General features: G+C 40.7%; 1 protein-coding gene across 1 annotated transcript in view; it reads right to left on the bottom strand.

Annotated features, from left to right (window-relative positions):
• LOC124805699 overlaps positions 1-19,517 on the bottom strand; it is a 149,090-nt gene extending 129,573 nt beyond the window's left edge. Inside the window, exon 1 of the mRNA XM_047266269.1 lies at positions 19,442-19,517. Coding sequence (XP_047122225.1) covers positions 19,442-19,517 — 76 coding nt within the window. The remainder of the gene's footprint in view (positions 1-19,441) is intronic.
• Positions 19,518-22,201: the final 2,684 nt, after the last annotated feature.

Here is a 22,201-nt window from a genome sequence, read left to right as displayed (position 1 = left end):
AAAATTACAAGCAGAGTTTAATAAAAGTTTAATTTTTCTTGTTTGTCAGAAAATGCTCTCTTTATTCTGCTCTGGATCTCTGGAACCCGAATTTTAGTGATCTCGAGTGTTCCCAGGACCCTTTCACAGATTAATACAAGCACTTAATAGTTTTATCTCTCAGTCGACCAACAACAGCTATTGTTTTCACAGGCACAAGTGAAGCGACAGTCAGAAAGAATAGTCACGAAAATCCAAAGTACATTGAATCATGGCGAACATAAGTAGCAAAGAAAATAGATAAATTAAATACTGTAAGTCTTCAGAGATATCCTCTCCGCCGATCAGCTCTTTAGCATTCTTGCTAGGATGTTATTCAATACGTCTGTAGATTCCTTACCGATAACGATGTCGACAGCGTAGAGATATGTAAAGAGAGCGCACCTTACACCAAAGGAAAAAAAGTGTTTTTGAATCCTGATACTGTCTTGGACGTTACAGAGCAGCGACGTTAGAAAAATATTTGGAGCAAAACATAAAAAATGAAACTTAACCTTTGATAACTAAGGAAAGAAACGCTTAGTGTTTGTTGAACTACATCGTTAAAAAACGACAAGAGATTTAGGAAGTTTATGAAAATGAGCTGAAGAGCTTTTAGAAGGGAGTAAGTCTAGGAGAAAACATTACTGAAAGCAAGTACGATGAAGCAATTCGTACATTATTATGAGTCAATCAGTTCCATAACAAATTGCAACAAAAGTTTTTGTACTAGTAAATTACATCTTTACTGCACATCGAAATTCACATCTTTTGCATTTGAAAAATTATCCATTTTAGTCAAGATCTATGACTCAAAGGAAAATCGAAAGATAAAATGTAAATCACAACTTCATATGCAAGTAAACTTTTTCTTTGTGACATTGTTTTTATTGATAATCACTATAATGTCTTTCAAGACAAAGCAATTTTTCATCTGCGTGAATTTCACGTTTCGTAATGGAACGAATTTTTTATTGATTCTAAGAATAAAAAATACTACACATACAACGTATTTCAAATAGTTGGCAGGCAGAGAGTAACAACTGCATATTGCAAGTAAATGATGAAAAGTAATGCCTCCAAACTTTTTAAGTGAAAACTCTTAAGGCTTTTTGAATAAAACAAACGCTATTAACGTATTAGATCTTTATTCCTCATGTCCACGTATTTGCAGCCCTATGGCACTAGAGGACTCCGAATTGTAGCGTGTAACGGGGCGGTGGGTAACATGTCGGTACGTCAGAAACAGGGTGCTGTAATCGAGCTTGGAATTCGAAGTCTTCGTCCACACACGGGGTATCCTCTCTTCAGCATGATACCGCCACACCACACACGAGCGCTGCGACATGTGCAGCAGTCCGACGCCTTGGGTTCCCTGGCATCGATTATCTTCCATACAGTCCCAAACTGCCCCATACGATTTTCATCTGTTTATAAAAAGGAACTTTACTTTGATAGTGATGAAGCGATGCAAGTAGAGGTGAGTTTGTGGCTCCATCAACATTGTCAAAAAATCTACAGCGACTGAATCAACAAACTGATCTCTCCTTGGGAGAAATGTGTTGGTCGTCAGCGTGACTAGGTAGAGGAATAAATATGTACACATGACGAATAAAGATGTAGAACGTTATTAACGTTGTCTTATTGGAAAATCTGTTAGAGTTTTCAAATAAAAAGTTCAGAGGTATTACTTTTCAGTACGCCCTCGCACGTTTCGTATACAGGACTAGCCAGAATGTCAAAATTTTCCAGGTTTATGTAAGACATGTCAGCATTAAACATTTGTATTTAAAAGTACCAGTATTTAACATAGAGGGATCTGTCTACAAACTGCTTCCCATGTGTTCTATCTAAGTGTGATGTATCTTTCAAAATAATGTTGTTTTAATCATCCAGGCGGATTCTACCTTGTTAGTGCTGGGATTCAGAATCCTTATGTATACTGAGGAAAGAATAGGCTTGGTAGATAGTTCGACTTTGCAAGTGAACCCGAATGCCAACAACGTTTCTTTTAAAAGTTAGATTTATCACTTCTGTTGGTAAAACTACTTGCCCGCGAAAGGCAAAGGTCCCGAGTTCGAGTCTCGGTCGGGCACACAGTTTTAATCTGCCAGGAAGTTTTATATTTCTTACGTGTCTGTCTACGAGCAGGAGGGTGTTGTCTATCCCGTCCCTACATGATGAGTATATTGGGGCTAGCTAATTTACAGTATGTTCGGAAATTTCTGTTACAAACTTCTAGGACTTATAGAGGGGAATAAATAAGTAATATTTTGAACTGGAACCTATGTCCGGAAACGTACGGTTCCGAGCAACAACCATTTGAAAACGTTGTGATAATGCGACCGCTTTTACAAGTAAATGATTAGGGGTGACCCTGTACCTCACTTGTTTTACAGTTCCACTCATTAATAAACAAAGACTTCCCTCGTTCACTTTTTGACGGGTTCTCTCGAATGTGATGGACCACGGCCTCTTCCAGTTCGGGTGTGCAATACAGTCAAGCCTGCTGACCCTTTCTCGAAGCCATTGCGTAATCGTGGCGAGTAGGGTATGCGATGGAGTCGGACGTTGTGGAGAACGATCTCGATAAAGGGGAGTAGCAGCTCTTCCATTACAATGATCTTCGCAACTGAGAAGGATCATGTCAGTGTATTCTGCAAACTTGTGCTCAACCATGTTCGTCTAGTACTCACGGATACTTCAATAAGGCTTTGAACCAGGTCGTAGAAGTAGGGTAGGCGTTTAATGATATCATCCGATCCGATTCAGCCACTCCCACTATGACTGCCCTGTTGTACATCCCCTAGCAAACATGGTTTCAAACGACTGTAGCACGGAAACGGTACGTTTCCGGACATGTGTTACGGTTCAAAGTATTGTGTAGTCACTTCCCTCTACAACTCGTAGAAGTTTATAACGGTAGCCGTACACCCTGTAGATTCTACCGAGTACAACGGTTCTGAAGAATATAAGTAACTTTTTTAGATACATTCGTGTGAAATACGTTTGAGTACGTTGGTATAGTGGAAACAGTGAAACAGCATACAAGCTTTAGAGGGAATACAATTAGCCGGAATGCGAGCTGAACGGTACCGGTCAACGGAGATAAAAAGATCCGCATGCAAAACTCCCAAAAGTTAGAGACTTGTAGAAATCACGATACAGCACAGAGGAATTAAACATTAAATTCCCTTGTAAAGAACATTTAAAGGAAGAACAGAGAGAGCCCTAGAAGTCCAGGTCTATGGATTCATTGTAGATGGTACAGACAGACAGTCTTGAATTAGTTTTGAGCACGTTTTACAAAAACTGAGTTGAGCAGTCAATTTGGCAGCCCACACGCAATGTAAATACCTTAGACTTTTTAGCTACAAACAGGCCAGACCTTATCTACGGTGTCAGTACAGAGACGGAAATTAGTGGTCATGATGACATCATAGATACGAAAGTTCATAAATCAATCAAGAACGCTAGGAGAGTATTTCTTTTAGAAATATCAGATAAGCAGATGTTAACATCTCACTCAGACAATGAATTTCTATCATTTAGTTCTAGCGTGATGAACATAAAAGAATTATGGGGAAAGTTTAAACAGATTGTAAATCCTACTCTGGAAGAGTGCGTGCTTAGTAAGTGTATTAAGGACGGGGAAGTTCAATAGTGGATAAGCAACGAGCGGACGTCGTTGAAGTAACTTGGCTTAACGTTGCATGTAAAGGCTGTAGTAGGGAAGGCGGATGGTTGGCTTCGGTTTATTGGGAGAATTTTCGGAAAGTGGCGTACATCTGTAAAGGAGAATGCATATAGGACGCTAATGCGACCTATTCTTGAGCACTGCTCGAGTATTTTGGATCTGCAGCAAAGGTTAAAGGAGGACGTGGAAGGAATTCAGAGACGGGCTACGTTTGTCACTGGTTAAGTTCGAACAAAACGCGAATGTCACGGAGATGCTTCGGGAACTTAAAATGAAATGTGTGAAGGGAAGACGAAATTCGTTTCCAGGAACACTATTAAGAAAATTTAGAGAACCATTAGCCACGAACACCTTTCCTGTGTCAACCTCTTCATCGCAGAGTAGCATTTGCAACCTACATCTTCTATTATTTGCTGGATGTATCCCAATATTTGTCCTTCTCTACAGCTTTTTCCTTCTGCAGCACACACTAGTGTGTGTGTGTGTGTGTGTGTGTGTGTGTGTGTGTGAATTCCTAAGGGACCATATTGCTTAGGTCATCGGTCCCTAGACTTACACACTACTTAAACCAACTTATGCTACGAACAACACACATACCCATGCCCGAGGGAGAACTCGAACCTCCGGCGGGAGGGGCCGCGCAGTCCGTGACATGACGCCTCCAACCGCGCGGCCACTCCGCGCGGCCACACTCTAGTAACATGAACATTATTCCCTGATATCTTGACTGATGTCCTATCACTCTGTCCCTTCTTCTTGTCAGTGTTTTCCATATATAACTTCCCTCTCTGATTCCGAGCAGAATCTTCTCATTCCTTACCTTATCAGTCCACCTAATTTTCAACATCCGTCTGTAACACCAATCTCGTATGCTTCGATTCTCTTCCGTTCCGGTTTTTCCATAGTCCACGTTTCACCATCATGAAATGCTGTGCTCTAGACGTGCGTTCTCAGAAATTTCTTCCTCAAATTAAGGCTTATGTTTGATACTAATAGGCTTCTTTTTGCCAGTGCTAATCTGCTTTTGTTGTTCCCCTTGCTCCGTCCGTCATGGGGTATTTTACTGCCTAGGTAGCAGAGTTCCTTAACTCCAGCTACTTCGTGACCATCCTAATGTTAAGTGGACGTACTGCTGAAATTTCAACCCGGTCACAAAAAAATCGCAGCAGGCTGAAAATTTGATTCATAACATATCTTGGCATGCTGGATTCAGTGGGTGAACCCAGTTTGCTAAACAAATTTTTTTATCATTTTGAATTTTTTAGTTTTGAAAATATCGTTATTCTTTTAACCTATACATACGTTGGCTATTCAAAAAAAAGTGTTTGAACTAAAAATGTTTAAAATTGACGGAGAGGTAGTATACTTTATTGTGGCAGTTTTGATTTTTTCAAAAAAGTTGAAGTATAGTTAGTTTTTTATCACTGGATAGATATGTATACTACAGAAATGTAATTTAAATATTAATTTTATATGAATATGTCTGCATACTTGCATAAACTGCACGTACATCCTTAACCGTGTTTGTATATTTGTCCATCTAAATGTACAACCGAAACCAACGGAAATAAGTAAGTGTAAGGATAATTTACTTTTTTTTTTTTTTTTTTGCGGTCATGGAGATTTACGTTCGAGGGCGGATTCAATTGTGAACTGGAAAGTAAATACTTATAGACCTTTCTGATCCAGGATGGGTGGCGGCGGGTTGTGAGATTCTTAGGGCGAGGAGGTGGTCGACATTCGTTCACAGTCCAGTTACTTTACGTTGTTTTATTCATATTGCGACATATACACACACTGTTGCGGTAAAGCCACTGCAGTCTACCAGCTCTAACGCGGTCAGAAAGACCGCCGATTGATAACTGCATAACGCCTGACGGCCAGAAAAGACCCACTTTCAACCAGCCATACCCGCAGCCGACGAACCCCCCGTACAGACTCAGCGGAGATGGGCATGTGTGATGTAATACGTAAACTGAAAATAAAGAGTCTAATTTTCAAACGTGTCAAGACGTCTTTTATTTTTTTATTTATTTATCTTTCATACTTGGCCAAACGTTGTATAATAACGTAGTATTCTATTTCACGCTAAATTCTTGTCAATTGTTAAAAATATAGAATTTTTATAATTGATTTACTCTTTTCGTATATATAGAATGTTTGAAGATGATGATGATGAAGGTCGCTATATTTCAATTTATTTGAAAAAATAAAAATGGTACAAACAAAAAATGCTACTTCTCTGTCAACTTAAAAATTTTTGGTTCAAAACATTTTTATGTATACATTCCGTGATAATCAACAACTGCACGTAAAGATTTGAAAAAAATACTGATTTTTTGAACAATCTAAAATTCGAAAATGATGAAAAAATTTTGTTTAGCTAGTTGGAATTCAGCAGGCCAAGATATGTTATAAAACAATTTTGTAGCCCTTTACAGATTTTTTGCGACCGGGTTGAAATTTCACCGGTACCTCCCCTTAAGTTTCTCTCTGTCCTCATTTCTGCTACTTCTCATTACTTTCATCTCTCTTCGATTTACTATCAATCGGTACTCTGTACTCAGTAGACTGTTCATTCCGTTCAGCATATCATGTAATTCTTCTCTTTCACTGAGGTTAGCAATGTTATCAGGTCACTCTGAAATTTAATTCCTCTCTTGAACCTTTCTTTTCTTTCCATCACTGCTTCTTCGATGTATAGACTGAACAGTAGGGGCGAAAGCCTGCATTCCCTCCTCACAACCTTTTTAATTCGAGCACTTTGTTCTTGATGTTCCACTCTTATTATTACCTCTTGGCATATACATGTTGTATATTACACGTCTCTACCTATAGCTTATACCTATCTTCTTCAGAATTTCGAACACCTTGCACAATTTGAAATTGTCAGACGCTTTTTCCTGGTCGACAAATCCTATGAACCTATTTTGATATTTCTTTAGTCTTACTCCCATTATCGACCGTAACGTCAGAACTGCCTCTCTGATGCGTTTATATTTCCCAAAGCCAAACTGATCGCCATCTAACAAATCTTCAATTTTAATTTCCATTCTCCTGTACATTATTCTTGGCAGCAACTTGGCTGCAATAGTTGTTAAGCTGACTGTGCGATAATTCTACCACTTGCCGCTGTTCCAGTCTTCGGAATTGTGTGGATGATATATTTCCCAGTCGGATGGTATATCATCAGACTCATATATCCCGCACACCCACGTGAATAGTTGTTTTGTCACCACCTACCCCAATGCTTTTAGAAATTCTGATGGAATGTTATCTATCCCTTCTGCCTCATTTGATCTTAAGTCTTCCAAAGCTCTTTTAAATTCTGATTCTAATACTGGATCCCCTATCTCTCCCTATCGACTTCTGTTTCTTCCTCAATCGCATCAGACAAGTGTTCCCCCTCTTAGAGGAACTCGATGTACTTTTCCGCCTATCCGCTCTCTCCTCTGCATTTAACAGTGGAAATTCCCTTTGCACTCTTCATGTTACGATCATTGCTTTTAATGTCACCGAAGATGGTTTTGACTTTTCTATATGCTGATCAGTCCTTCAGACTACAATTTCCTTTTTCGTTTTCTTCACATCTTTCATGCAGCTATTTTGCCTTAGCTTCCCTGCACTTCCTATTTATTTCGCTCCTAAGGAACTAATATTTCTGTATTCCTGAATTTCCCGGCATATTTTTGTACTTCCTTTTTTCATCGATTAGCTGAAGTATTTTTCCTGTTACCCGTAGTTTCTTCGCAGCTACATTCTTTTTACCTATGTTTTTCTTCTCAAGCTCATCTTCAACTGCACTGCCTACTGAGACATACCTTATTGCTGTATCTATAGTTTTAGAGAACTTCAAGCGTATCTCGTCATTTCTTAGTCCTTCTGTACCCTACTTCTTTGCGTATCGATTCTTCCTGATTGATCTCTTAAACTTCAGCCTACTCTTCATTGCTGCTACATTGTGGTCTGAGTCCTTATCTGCTCTACGTCTTACAATTCAATGTCTGATTTCAGAAACTGTGCCTGATCGCTATGTAACCTAACTGAAAGCTTCCCGAACATACTGGCCTTTTCCAAGTATACCTGCTTCTCCTGTGATTCTTGAACGGAGTATTCGCTATTACTTGCCGATATTTAAGGCAGAACTCTTCTTTCTCTTCTCTTCTTCCTAACACCAACCCCTATTCTCCAGCAGCCCTGTCTTCTACTCTTCCCCTCCAATCACATTCATAGTTTTCCTTTAGGCACTCGTCATATACTTTCTCTATCTTTTCATCTTCAGCTCGTGACGTCAGCATGTATACCTCAACTATTGTTGTCGGTGTAGATTTGCCTCTCGATTCTGATTAGAACAACCCTATCACTGATATATTCACAGTAACACACTTTCTGTCCCACCTTCCTACTCATAGCGAATCCTATTCCCGTTATACCATTCTCTGCTGCTGTTGATATTACCCTATACTCCTCTGACCAGAAATCCCTGTCTTCTTTCCATTTCGCTTCACTAACTCCGCTCTCCCCCCCCCCCCCCCCCGACCCCCCTATATCTAGATTGAGCCTTGCATTTTCTAGCTTCCCTACCACGTCCAAAATTGTAGCATTCCACGCCCCGACTCGTAGAACCTTACACTTTCGTTGATTATTCAATTTTTTACTCATAGTCAGCTCTTCCTTGGTAGTCCCCTCCCGGAGATCCGAATGATGGGCCATTTCGGAATGTTTTGCTAATGGGGAGATCATGATGACACATTTTCAACTAAAGGCCATATGCTCTGTGGATACACATTATGCATCTTTAATGCAGTGGTTTCCATTGCCTTCTGCATCCTCAAATCGTTGGTTATTGCTGATTCTTCCGCTTTTAGGGGCAGTTTCGCACTCCAAGCGAAAGAGTGCACTGAACCTCTGTTCGTTCCTCCGCCCTGTTTGACAAGACTGTTAGCAGAATGAGAGTGACTTCTTTTGTCGGGAGTCTTCTGGCGCCGAAGCTGATAATTTTTAACCAAAATCTGAGTGGTGGGAGGTGGGGGGGGGGGGGGAGGTGCGAACCCGGGACCGAGGACGTTTTTTTTATTAATGAAAGACGCTACCACTAGACAGTCGTTTTTCTCTGTATCTATTTGCGAGTGGAACAGAAATGTACCATCCGTCACACACCGTAAGGTGGCTTACGGAGTATGTATGTAGATGTAGATAGAAGCTGTTCGCTCTTGCGAACTTGTCTAAACGGTAATGCATGAAAGATTTCAGTTTGCTGCAGGTGACATCAAGTGACTACCTCCTGTTTTATACTTTGTAACTGGGAAATGAATGCTACTGATTACTGTATTGAGATGACAAATGATTAATTATGAACATTATTCTGTAATACTATGTTATTGACTACCTCCTGTTTTCAGTAATGACTTCTGATGATTTGTAATTAGGAAATGAGTGCCAATGTTCTCTGTAAAACACCACATGAATATAATTATGTAATGACTTCTGATGATTTATAATTAGGCAATGAGTGCCAATGTTCTCTGTAATATGCCACATGAATATTATTATGTAATATAATTAGGCAATAAGTGCCAATGTTCTCTGTAAAACGCCAATCTATGAACATTATTCTGTAATACTACATACATGATACAGAAATGTTCAATAGCTGGGCAATGAATGCCGCAAACTACTAATGTAATTCTCAGTGAAGACTAGTATGTGACTTAACGTCCTTCACCTTCTGACCTAACTACCTTGAATTACTGCTATATCCGTTTGTCCTGTATATCCTCTTGATCATGGAGCACTATATTTGGTTTTTGCACTAATTCTACGTTGGTATACCTTACAAGAACGTGGTGTTGACACGACATGCTGTCCACCACTGTAAGCGATGGAGATGTTATTATGGTCCCACTGTTTGGTGAACCTAATGTACTGCCAAAATGATAACATGGAATATTACTACGACATTTCAGTGTCTTGTGTACGCTGATAAATACTTCTGGGAAAAGAACTTCAGATTGTTTCACTTGGTGTTGTGCTACAGTAGAAAGATATGGACTTTCAGTGCAGCTGCGTGCAACCTAAAGTGCTACAACCATGATGCAATCCTTCCCTTTCCTATCCTAATTCTTGTAACATAGCGAAAATCATTTTTTTGCTAATATGATTTGTATTCGTGACCAATACATTTTTTTTGATTTGCTGATATGTTCTGAACTACAGTGTGTGTGCACTTCTGCCATTTTTTAATATGTTTTGTACTGAACTTCAGTGCCTGTGCACTTTTATCATTTCTCAATATGATTTGTACTCGTTGCCTATACATTTGTGATTTCCTGATATGTTCACTACTTCAGTGTGTGTGCACCTTTGTCATTTTTCTAACATGATTTCTACTCATTGTATGTACATTTTTTTTGATTTGCTGATATGTTCTGAACTACAGTACATGTGCACATATGTCATTTGTCAAGAGATTTGTACTCATTATGTCTATTTGTTGTGAAAACTTTGAAGAATTTTTCAGTGCATGTGCACTTATGTCATTTGTTAATATGTTTTGTACTCACATTTTGTTATTGCCTAATATGTTTTGTACTCGGTGCATGTGCACCATATTTACTTCATGTTCTCCATCTGTATATTCTCTGTTTGTAAAGTTAATTAGTTAAGAAAAAATTTGTTGCTCATGGCAAGTCCAAATGACTCACCATCGCTGCCAAATTTTTGCCCCCCCCCCGTGGAGGGTTATGCAACGCGTACGTTTCATATATATTCATTACCAGCGATGGCGAGGCATGACAGAATCTCTGACCAGAGAGTTATTTATCGTGGCTAGTCTGCGCTTGACCGCGCGAGAGTTCTGTAGTGTGTGTGGAGTCGGCAGAGGGAGTAGTTCAGTTGCGAGTTGTCAGCTGCGAGTTGCACTCTGCCTGCAGTAGTAGTCAGTCGGTAGTAGTCGTAGCGAGTGGACGATTGTACTGAGCGGGCGTCGGCATGCGTCGGCGGCGTGCTCTCCTTGCATCTCTGGTCACGGTTCGGGACGAGGTATATTGTTATAGAAGGTAATGAAGGAGCATTGCGCACTTCTATAATGTATATTAATTGTAATTAATTTGTTCAAGAATTGCCCCAATAATAATTTCTTATAAGGTAACTGTTTTTAAAAAAAAGATTCATTCCAAGTTAAATAATATTTCCCATGCTTTCCCTCCAAATATCAAAATTAAATACAGGCCAGCATTGCACGGAGCTGTGCCGAAAAATAAGAGCAGATATAGATGCAGTTTTACTGAGCTAAGAATTTATCAGGTTTAATTATTTCACAGGGCCGAAGGTCAGCGCAGCTGCCCTTATAAAATTTATCAGGTTTAATTATTTGTGTTGAGATGTTACATTCAGTGCATAGATCATTATTTAATTAATATTATTGTGGGTTTTATGAGCAATCATCTTAACGTTAATTTTGTGGCAAGTTTACACTTGGGCCATTATTATTCTTTAATTTTGCGAGCAGGTTACGCTTGGCTCATTTTTATTATTCACTTCTGTGGGAAGACAACATTTGGCACATTGTTATAATCATTGACTTTTTTCATATTTTTGCGGGGAGGTTACAATTGTTCCAGTTCTTCTTCGTTAGTCCTGTTAAGAGGAACTGCACATCGAGTACTATTACGAACTGACGACAGTAGTGAATTTTACTTTATTATATGAGCTTTCAAACAGTAACTTCATTTTTCCATTACGGTCAAGCCACGGCCGGCAGTATTATCTGCCTGTAAATTCTTTCGTCCCACAGCGTAGCAACAGGAAGTCAGCACCGAGGAAGGGCACCTTGGCCACGCACCTCCGTCACGTGCTGACGAGGTAACGCCGCCCCAGGCGTCGCTTAGCAGGTCGACGCTTTTAAAATTCCATGCTGCCCGCACGATTTTCTCGATCCCGACCAATCAGGGCGGAGGAAGCCGCGTGGTGCGTCGAATATACCCGGCCGCCCGTCGCCGGGCCCGCTCTCTTGTACTCTTGTCTTCCCGCTCTCTTGGACGCGCTCCCTGTAGCAGCGAACATCTCCCGCTTCTCCCGGTGCTGCGGCACTGTGGACTTAGGTTTGGCAGACAACAACTTTCGTTAGCTTCGGGAACTATATTTCGCCAAACTCTACGCTCTGGCTCACCCTCACATCGCTAGGCCTATGTGACCCCTTTTTAACATGCTTTCGCCAATAAATGGCCTTTGTCTAAATATTATCCTGATGCTTTAATGTCGACCACCGCCTTGCCATACGCCCATCCTGTACGGTCTTTACATATAATGGATCCATGATTCAAATGGCTCCAAGCACTATCGGACTTAACATCTGAGGTCATTAGTCCCCTCAACTTAGAACTGCTTAAACCTAACTAACCTAAGGACATTACACACATCCATGTCCGAGGCAGGATTCGAACCTGCGACCGTAGTAGCAGCGCGCTTCCGGACTGAAAAGTCTAGAACCGCTCGGAATGGATCCATCACATGCGAGCAATAATGGCCCAAAAATACGAGACCCTTGGCTAGAGGGACTCAGGTGTTGGCGGATTTAAAATGTTGATGTAGTGAAATTCCTTCGGTATTTGGATGCTGTGTAAGCTGGCCCTGCTACATCCGAAAAGTCAAACGCCTCTGACAACATACAAACAGAGAGAATGAAGTAAGGGACGGTGGTGGGAGGCATTTCGTCAAATAGTACAGAGATGCGTCCACTAATGGACTATTGAATACGGTTACTGCTTGACAAACGGGTGTCGATTGGGCGGCTCGTCCATTCTAGCCAGTTAAGACACGGTATACAGCGATCGTGAAGTATGTTTCGTGGAACTCAGTTCACTCTGTCCTTATACGAGATCAGGAAGGCTGGAGAACTCAGCAGTCTGGTTGGAGATAAAACTGACAACTAACAGAGAGCCCTGTATGAACTATATAAATTAGTAGAGCAAAATAATTTAAGCCCATCGACAAATAAAGCCGACTCCATGGCATTCCAAGTCTCACAACCCTTAAGTGTAAATTGATATCGGGAAAGAAAAGTATTGAACAATTAACACCTTCAGATTCTTGGTCTGTGACATATCGTATCTCAGTGAAGCAGGTACTGAAGTAAGTTCCCTGTGGACTATACTGAAGTGAAAGCTAGACTATGATCTCGAGAGCACATAATAGGCTCCAGACAGCCGAGATGGGAGTTTTGGGAATCGTCGAGGGGGTAATAAGAAGAGACAGATTAAAAAACGAGAATGTAGGAATTTATAACTTAAATGATAAGGTTACAGAATAAAGAATAAAACGGAAAGACCATACAGAAAGGATGGCCAGTAAAAATATTCCAAAACAACTGGTATACTACACCCCCAGAGGGAGAAGGAACACTGATAGACCCAGAAATAGCAACAGACCAACTGATCCAAAGATTGAGGGGAAGAAATAAAGAAAGGATGGCAGAAGCCTTCATTGGCGCTCAACGTGTCAATAAGCAAAACACATGTTTCCAGACGATTCGTTTCGGAATGTAATTTTTTTGTTGATTCATGGCCACCCTCAATGGTGATACATCGTCTGAAACGAACTCATGGGACTGTAAAATGATCGTCTCTATTTACAATGTACACAAATAAATTAATACGTAAGGTCAGAAACTGTCTGTGAAAGTTTATGCTATATGGGATGTGTCAGGCGGAAGCAGGCTAGAAGTAGACTGTGATAGGTTTGACCGTTGCGAAAGAAAACCTTGATTTATATCTAGGGTGTTCTAAAGTATTTGCATCGAACATCTAGTGGTGACAGTACACATCACGGGGAACCACTTTTGGTAGACACAAAATGTTCGTTGACGGTTCCTTGCGGCCTTAGCCGTCTTTTTATATCGGTTATGCTCCTTAGAGGCGGCAGGGCCTATGCATACTTTGGCGTGTCTATGCCTTGCGTGTTGCCTATAATCCCCTTCTATGCTCCGTGTGAAAGGTAGGTCCAGCAAAATTATTGTTCGCAATACGTTTCTAAGATTTCTTTCTCTGCTTGGAAACACTCATTCTACGGTTTCGTAGTTGAAAATCGCTCTATCAGGTTATTGCGGTAATAATATGCAGCAGACCTTTTTAGTAGACGCTGCTGGTTCAGTGAAATCTCGGTGAATACTAAAGGACGAATGGACGCCAAGTGTTGCCGAGAAGTGGCGGCGAACATTTTGTCCTTACGAAAAACTGTCCGCCTTAAGGTGATCTATTACCCCTAGTCGTTTAACGCAAAGCCTTCGAAGCACTCCGTATACGCTGGATTTTCAGTGGTTTTCAAGACAGAGCTGGTTGAAGCTGTCGGAAGAGGAAACGCTGCAGGTGAAAAGAAATTAATAAATCCTTTCTTTTATTGTTTTACTGAAAATATCCTGCACAGCTTAAGTTCAAAACTGCCACGAGTTATTTCAGTGTGTTTTACAAACTGTTCGGAAAAGTGGGTTTAGTGGTGGTCTAAGTAGCTATTCTTGGCGACAATAAGTCAGTGAAATGAACGGAAAACTAACTACAAACCCTATCTACGGGAGTTACAGTTCATTTTCTGTATAGTGCTACTTTCTGTTGTATATTTCAAAGAATGCATTATAAATCCCGCGGATTGTATTGAAATCGTAATGTAGGTCCTTAGATAACTGCTGAATCCCCGATAGTAAAATTATGCTTCGAAATGTACAATGGCGAAGTTAAAGCGCTAATTGAAAAGACAGCAGTGACACTACATTATAAAGATGCTACGTTGATAACCAAAGTTGAAGTCTGGACACTAATGGCAATTTTCAGAACAGTGTTTATTTACAAGGGTGATGCGCTCAAGTTAGCGATGGTTCTGTAAAGGAATATTAACAATAAAGCAATAAAAGTAATGGCCTGTTAACAAAGATGGTGACCATTATTTTGCCATATGAAATAAAATCGTCATAACTTCTGAACGGTTAGCGTTAGAACGTTCAAACTGCACAGCTGGCTGCGGGGAACTATGGAAATTAGTACGGTTTTGTTTAGCGACGAAGACCACTTTCATTTACACGGGTTCGTCAATATAAAAAATTTGCGCATTTGGGGGACTAAGAATCCGCATTCGCTATCGAGAAGTCTCTTCCCCTGTGTCGTGAGCAGTATCCAGGAACAGAATAATCGATGCGATATTTCTTGATCGCATGGTGAATGCCGAACGGTACGTGACTTTTTGGAAGATGATTTCATCCCCATTATCCAAAGTGGCTCTGATTTCAACAAGATGTGGTTCATGCAAGATGGATGTCGATCCCATCCAAGCAGGAGAGTGTTTGATGTCCTGGAGGAGCATTTTGGGGACCACATTCTGGCTCCGAGGTACCCAGAGGCCACTGGCATGGGCCTCGATTGGCCGCCATATTCTCCGGGTCTGAACACACGCGACTCCTTTTTGTGGGGCTGTAATAAAGACAAGTTGTACAGCAATAATCCCAAAACCACTGGTGAGCTGAAAAGACCCATTCAGGAAGTCATCGGCAGCATCGATGTTCCGACACTCCAGCGGGTCATGCAGAATTTCGCTATTCGCCTGAGCCACCTTATCACCAGTGATGGCAGGGATATCGAACATATCATAAACTAAAGACAAGTATCTGTAGTGACGTTTACGTGTTGAATAAAGTGTGGTTCACGCCGTAGTTTGTAACTAATTTACGTTTTTCTTCACATCGTTCAATAATTGTAACCCTGTACTTTCATTGTCGGCATTGCCATTTCACTGTTCCAAACAGCTTTAGCATCTCAGAAATCTTGAGACTGGAATAGATGTTTACGTAAAGTGGTTCGTTCAGAATGGTCTGTACTCTCACTTCTTAGTGTTAAAACATCTTGTGTACAGATTGGTAGTATTTTCAGACAGTCAATGATTGCTGCAAGTACTGACAGGCGAATCTCTGAGTAAACGAATTTAATATACTAATGAACAGACGATACATTGTTAGACTAAATAAACAATGATATCAGACACAATATTCATATATCTAAAGATGCTCATAAAGAATTTGTGACAAGAAGTACATATAAAGCTGCTTAAAGGCTAAACAGTAGCCGAAAATTTCATTCGCTGGTAGGTGTGTATCATCGTCAGAAGAAGTCGTTTACAAAATTTAGAGTTTCTTACCCGTCTGGAATTATTATGAAGTAGGACTGAATGAAAATATATCTTCAGTGGCAGAAGCTAAAGTAATGGTGCCATACGACGAGAATCAGTTTTGTCATTTTTTCAAATTTTCCGCCAGATAAACGAGAATCCTCATTCAAATACTGCGCTGGGAGGTATGAATGTAAGAATGAGTAATGTAAGTGTTGTCATTTGGTACCAGTCAAAATATTTTTGATCTGATAGTTGTGACTTATTTAAGCCTTACAACAAAGTCGCGTTCGCTCGCTGAAACGTTTTCAGCATAACTACACGCTGTTGACTTTGTCTTAATAGTCGTTTGATTGTGAAGGGGTTGAGGAAGTTAGAAACCCTTGTTTGGGCTGGAAGCTGTTACTGTTGCACCACAGCATAATTCACGACATTATTATCAAGAAAAGTGAAACAACGTATACCCACGTTACAATTATTTTGTCTGTATAAATGAAAGGCTATCTATAGAAACATAACTGAATCGGAGGAGAGATGGGATTCACTGTGAATACATCCTGGGAAAAGATTAATTAAAGCTACCCTGAGTCTAAAATACCAGTAACTCTACTGGATAAGAAAACAAAACTGCTTGGTTGTTAGAGAAGGGACGATTTCAGATATGGCTATCAACAGCTGGAGGCAAGTACCTAGCTCCATATTCATCAGAATGAGGAATTTACAGAGTTGTTATTCCTTATATTTCGAGAGGTTTCCACATGGTGAAATTTCGGATACAATCTATTCCATTGTATGGAGTCGAACTATTTTCCTGTAAATAACTTACTGCAAAATGAGTGAAAACTGAGGAGCTATTGTGTCACAAAAGAAATCTGAGATACTGAAGGATAGAACACATTAGGAACAACGTAACTCTTAAGGTCATGTTAAAGAAGATAAATTATCTCAGGTTATGTTCATCTTGATAATAAATTGATAGTGAAACTGAATGTCTCAAAATCTCACTGCGAATAAATAAACAAACAACCTGAACACTGGCTGGAGATGGATTTAGTCAGCGTACTTCAAGACTGTATGTCCTTAAATACTGAAATGCAACAAATTTATAATGATGGCGATGTTGTCCTCCGGAAGGCTCTTTCAAAGTCACACAGAAGGATAAAAATACCACTTTTTGCAGGACATTTTCGTCTCTGACGTTAGTTTTATTCCATTTATCACGATTACGGTTTCTTCCTTATAGTCATTTTCAAGGGGAGGCTTTCACGCCTATGTATGTATCAAATAAATTAAACTTATTAAGACTCATATAAATTTTTGTATGCAGTTTTAAAACAAACATTTCACAAATAACTAAGACATGAAATTTAAGAGTAAGCCCTAATATGTTTACAAATTTGTGTTGTGCGTAGACCGGATGACTGGCATAGTGTTACTGACTGAAACTGTCCTTCAAGGAGCTTCACACGCCTGTGTTAAACGCATAAATTCGAAGGCCGTCGAGGTATGAATGTCGTACTTTAGGAACGAAGAACAAGAAGCGACAAATGGTGAAACTTGCTCCCCCAAGTAATAACATAATTACCTGCTGATTGTTATAGGATCATTCCACACCAAGTGGACCAGTTTTAGGAATCGTCTTCACCTGACCAGTTCCAATTGCAATAAAAATTTGAACACATATTCTATGTAGTATAAAAGTAAGTTGTGCAAGTTTTCAGCTTAAGATACAAAAGTTTCAAGATTTGCAGTGGGTAGCTACGAAATGTTATACAAGCTCTACGGCAGTTCTGGACAAACTCAAGACAGCATAAAATTATACAAAATGCTCTTACTGAAATGATGGTGTATTGAACAGTAACATTTTCAGTCTTGTTTATTTAACCTTTTCCCGAAAAACCCCAAAATAAAGAAAACCTTTTCTAGTACAAGACTAGCTATTCGTGTTAATGAAACAAAAATTAAGAAAGTAGGAGCAGATAACATTTAGCAATATATCAAAGTATGTACAAATTTTGTGCAAAAGTTTTCGTGACATGTATCCATGTTAAAAACTTTTCCAATATTCACAAATGACTGTTGCCACATACTTTGTTTGGCCAAAACCTGTAGCACCCTAAAAAATGATTAAAAATTCTCAGAATTGATTTTTTTCCCAGCTTTTATATCATGTGGCACGGAAACTGTGAACGGCAGAGCCTTGAAACTCTAACAGTCTGGAAAGACAAAAAGTTGTGCTACTAGAGTTGCGCACTACCATAGCTACGATTCGGCAGTTTTGGTACAGTACATAAATGACCAAGTGAATGGTAAGATTAACGGTAGTATTGGTAGTGGTGGTGGGGGAAGAAATGAATGCATGACAGAAACTGCGAGCTGACGACTTCCCTTGTTTCTTGATCATTTGTTTTGCACATAATAAGAACCATACACTATTCAGTGCTAGTCAACTGTGTATTTTATATCTTTCCAGAACAGAAATTGCATTTCATAAATAATAAAAATTAGCTTAACTTCTGCGCTTAATCATAACCAAAGCAATTACTTTTGATCAAGTACAGTTTACATGCACCAGTATAAAAATTTACATAAGTACTGTCGATATTTTGTACTTAACAGAACATTCTTCATCACGATCAAAGGTAAGAGTTTCCTGTTATTATTTATAAATGTGAAAGTTGGCCATGAGTAACAGAAACATGTTGGAGCGACGTTTGATATATTTTTGTTTTGTGTTTTTTTTTTTAATTTTACTTTTTTGTTGTAGAAATTGCGTTTTCTACTGCTATATGATATACCTGCATTGTTCTCTTTATTTTTACTACAATATCCCTCCGTTTCGGTTTATAAATCAACAATTTTTTATTAAAACCTGAGTTAAGCACAGATAATTTCAATTTTACTACAAATACTGCTTTCTTTATGTATCAGAAAGGAGGGTAACAACGTAGAACGAAAATTTTCCGTACTTTACATGGGCCTTTGTATACCCTCACTCGGTTTCTAGACGGTTAACCTGGGGGAACCTAGTGAGACATTGATTGCATACACAAACAAAGCGATCGTAATGAGGTAACGCCCAATAGGTATGCAACACACCTTACGTATAAGCAAGGCGGTTACGACCTCAACTGAGCACAGCTAGTATGTACTGCTGTATACGCTTAGTTATGGTAGTCTACCTTACCGTATGGAAGTTTTACAACTCTGTGTGTTACTGACCTGCATTGGGTTACTATTGCTAACTCTAAACTGTTCCATTTTGACTAAACTGTCGTAGAGCTCATACAACGTTTTGCTGCTTCTACTGAAATCCTCGCAAATCACGATCTTTTTGGTACCTTAAACTCAAATTTTTGCAAAGCTTTGTTCTTTTTAATAAGATTTTTGCGGAATTTCATTCAGACTGGGGATGGTTAGGTGGGCAACTATCGGTCATCTGCTACGGAAAGGCCCTAAAGCAAAATGTAGCTAGTGGCTACAGGACAGCGTGATTCAGAATACAAGCGGATTTGTTGAGCGCAGCATACTCGGAAGGGGGCGGCTCGCTTGGCCACTCCCGCGGCGGCCGACACTTACCGTCTTCAGCGGCGGCGGCGGCGGCGAGGGCGAGAGCTGCCAGGAGGGCGGCTGCGGTGTACCTGCGGGCGGGCATGCTGAGCGGCTGTGGCGCGCCGCCGCCTCCGCGCGCCTATATACCCGCCCCCGGGCCGGGGGCGGCGTCGGCGGCGGCACCGACGGCGCGCGCACTCCGCGCCGGGCCCGCCCCCGGCGTCGCCGTCACCGATAATCGAGTCGGATGCGACCAATTACTCCGCGACGGACGACGTCATTTGCATGAAATTGGACTTATTTTGCGCCGCCCGTTACCGTAACGTAGCGGCCGGGGTCACCTGTTGCCGCCACCCCCAGGGGAGGGAGGGGGGAGGGGATGTCCGGCGATACAGCCGCGTGCCACCATGTCAAGAACGTCAGGCTGATTACGTCACCACCGTCTGTGATCCGGAGGCGAACACGTTCCACACTTAACCTGTCGTCCCAGTTAGCCATACAGGCAAGCTGCTGCACATTTACAGCAGAATTAGCTGAGGAAATTGTCAATAATGTCTTTCAGAAAATTATTAAGTCGTTCTCTGCAAATGGACTCTCATAAAATTTTGAAAAAACACAGCATATATAGTTTTCTACAGTAAATGACATAACACCATTGATAAATATCGACTTTGAATAGAAATCTACTGCAATTGCAGAATATCCAAGATTTCTGGGTGTGTGCATACACGAGAAACTGAATTGGAAGAAATACATTGATGATCTGCTGAATTGTATTTAAATTCAGTTACTTATGCTACTAGGGCTACTGAAAAATTTTGGTGATAAACATATTAGTAAACAGACTGTTATGCTTATTTTCATTCACTGCTTTTATAATGGTATCATATTTTGGGGTAATTCATCATTAAGACAAGAAGTATTCATCGCACAGAACCGAGTACTCAGAATAATAGCTGGAGCCCACCCAAGATCACTTTGCAGACCTTTTTATACAAGGCGTCAGGGTTTTTCACAGTAACTTCACAATCCAAATATTCACTTACGAAATTTTTTGGTAGTACTCCTTCCCAATTCAAAAATAACAGCGAAGTGCATAGCTACAACCCTTGGAGAAAGGACGATCTTCACTGTTTTGGATTAAATATGACTTCGGCACAGTATTAATGGATGCATCGCATTACTTCCATGTCATCTAGGTTTAAGTTTGTGTGGCATACTTGAAGTTGATGGAATATATTCTGAAAGCTACATGCACTAAGTAGTACGAGTACTTTCATCTAAATGCATGCTATAAACCTCCTAAACATTCACCTAAATTGTATGGTAGAACAACCAGAGGCTGTCTCCAGAACTAAAAGAAATAAGTGACACATCAGACATTTCATTTGAATGAAGTGTTCACCCAACGACTATATCTGGCAAAAAACAGATCAGACTCTTCTAGTTAGTAACGAACTATTTCTTGAGCTTGTTAACGCGTAACTGATTCTCGATAGGTGGTCTATGTCATTAAGCCGTGATAAGTTTCAACTTGTTCATTTCACTCAGTGGTAGTTGCGAACATTCTATGTACGCATACACTGATTAGCCAGAGCATTACGACCACCTACCTAATAGTCGGTATGTCCAGGTTTGGCACGGATAACAGCGGCGACGCTTCGTGGTATGGAAACAATGAGGCTGTGGTAGATCGCTGCAGTGAGCTGGCACCCATCTCCACATTCAAGTCACGATGAGCTCTGAGGCCACGTTCTATTACATCCCTGATGTGATCTTTCAGTTTCAGATCTGGCGACTTGGGGGGGGGGGGGGGCATATAAACTGAAACTCGCCACTGTGCTCCTCGAACCACTCCTTGTTGAAAAATTCCACTATCTTCGGGCAACATGATCGTCATGAAGGGGTGTACGTGGTCTGCAACCAGTGTGCTTTCCACGACCTCCACTGGAACCATGGACGCCCACATGACTGTTTCCCAGACCATAATGGAGCCGCCGCCAGCTTGTCCCCGTCCATAGTACAGATAACAAGGAACTGTTCCCCTGGAAGACGACGGATTCGCACCATCCCATCGGATGATGAAGAAGGTATGGGGTTTCATCAGACCATACAACGCTCTGCCACTGTGCCAATTTCCAGTGCCGATAGTCACGTGCCTATTTCAGCCGTAGTTGTCGATGTCGTGGTGTTACCATTGGCACATTGTTGGTTCGCCGGCTGCGGAGGCCCGTCGTGATGAGTGTGTTGAGACAAATTTGTGTACTTCCCGGCATTAAAGTCTGATTTTGGTTCTGCCACAGTTCGCCGCCTGTCCTTTTTTTACCATTCTGCCCAGGATACGACGTCTGATATCTGCAATGAGTGGTGGACGCCCAATCCCACAATATGTGGACGTGGTTCTTCCTTGGTTTCACCACTGGTTGAACACACTCACCATAGCACTCCTTGAAAACTCGAGAAGTCGTGCACTTTCCGAAATGCCCTCGGTCAAACTCAGATCGCGCGCCTTCCCAATTCTACACACGGACAGCACGCTCACTGATACTACATGCACCGAGCGTGTGTCTGACTAGCAGCCATTTCTAGCCAGGTGACGGTGCTATGGCCTGTTAGAGTTTACATCGATAGTAGGTCTGTGGTCATAATGTTCTTGCTGATCACTGTAAGTTCCTCATTTTATTGTTTTGAGCAATTATTATCTATTTGTAATTATAATTTGGTTGTTATAGTGCAAGCTCTTTAATCCAATATTGTATTAAATCTGAAAGACAACATGTAACAGTG

The sequence above is a fragment of the Schistocerca piceifrons genome, chromosome 7 (assembly GCF_021461385.2).
Source record: "Schistocerca piceifrons isolate TAMUIC-IGC-003096 chromosome 7, iqSchPice1.1, whole genome shotgun sequence".
Lineage (NCBI taxonomy): Eukaryota > Metazoa > Arthropoda > Insecta > Orthoptera > Acrididae > Schistocerca > Schistocerca piceifrons.
The sequence above is the reverse complement of the archived record's forward strand: the minus strand, read 5'-3'. Positions and strand labels throughout refer to the sequence as shown.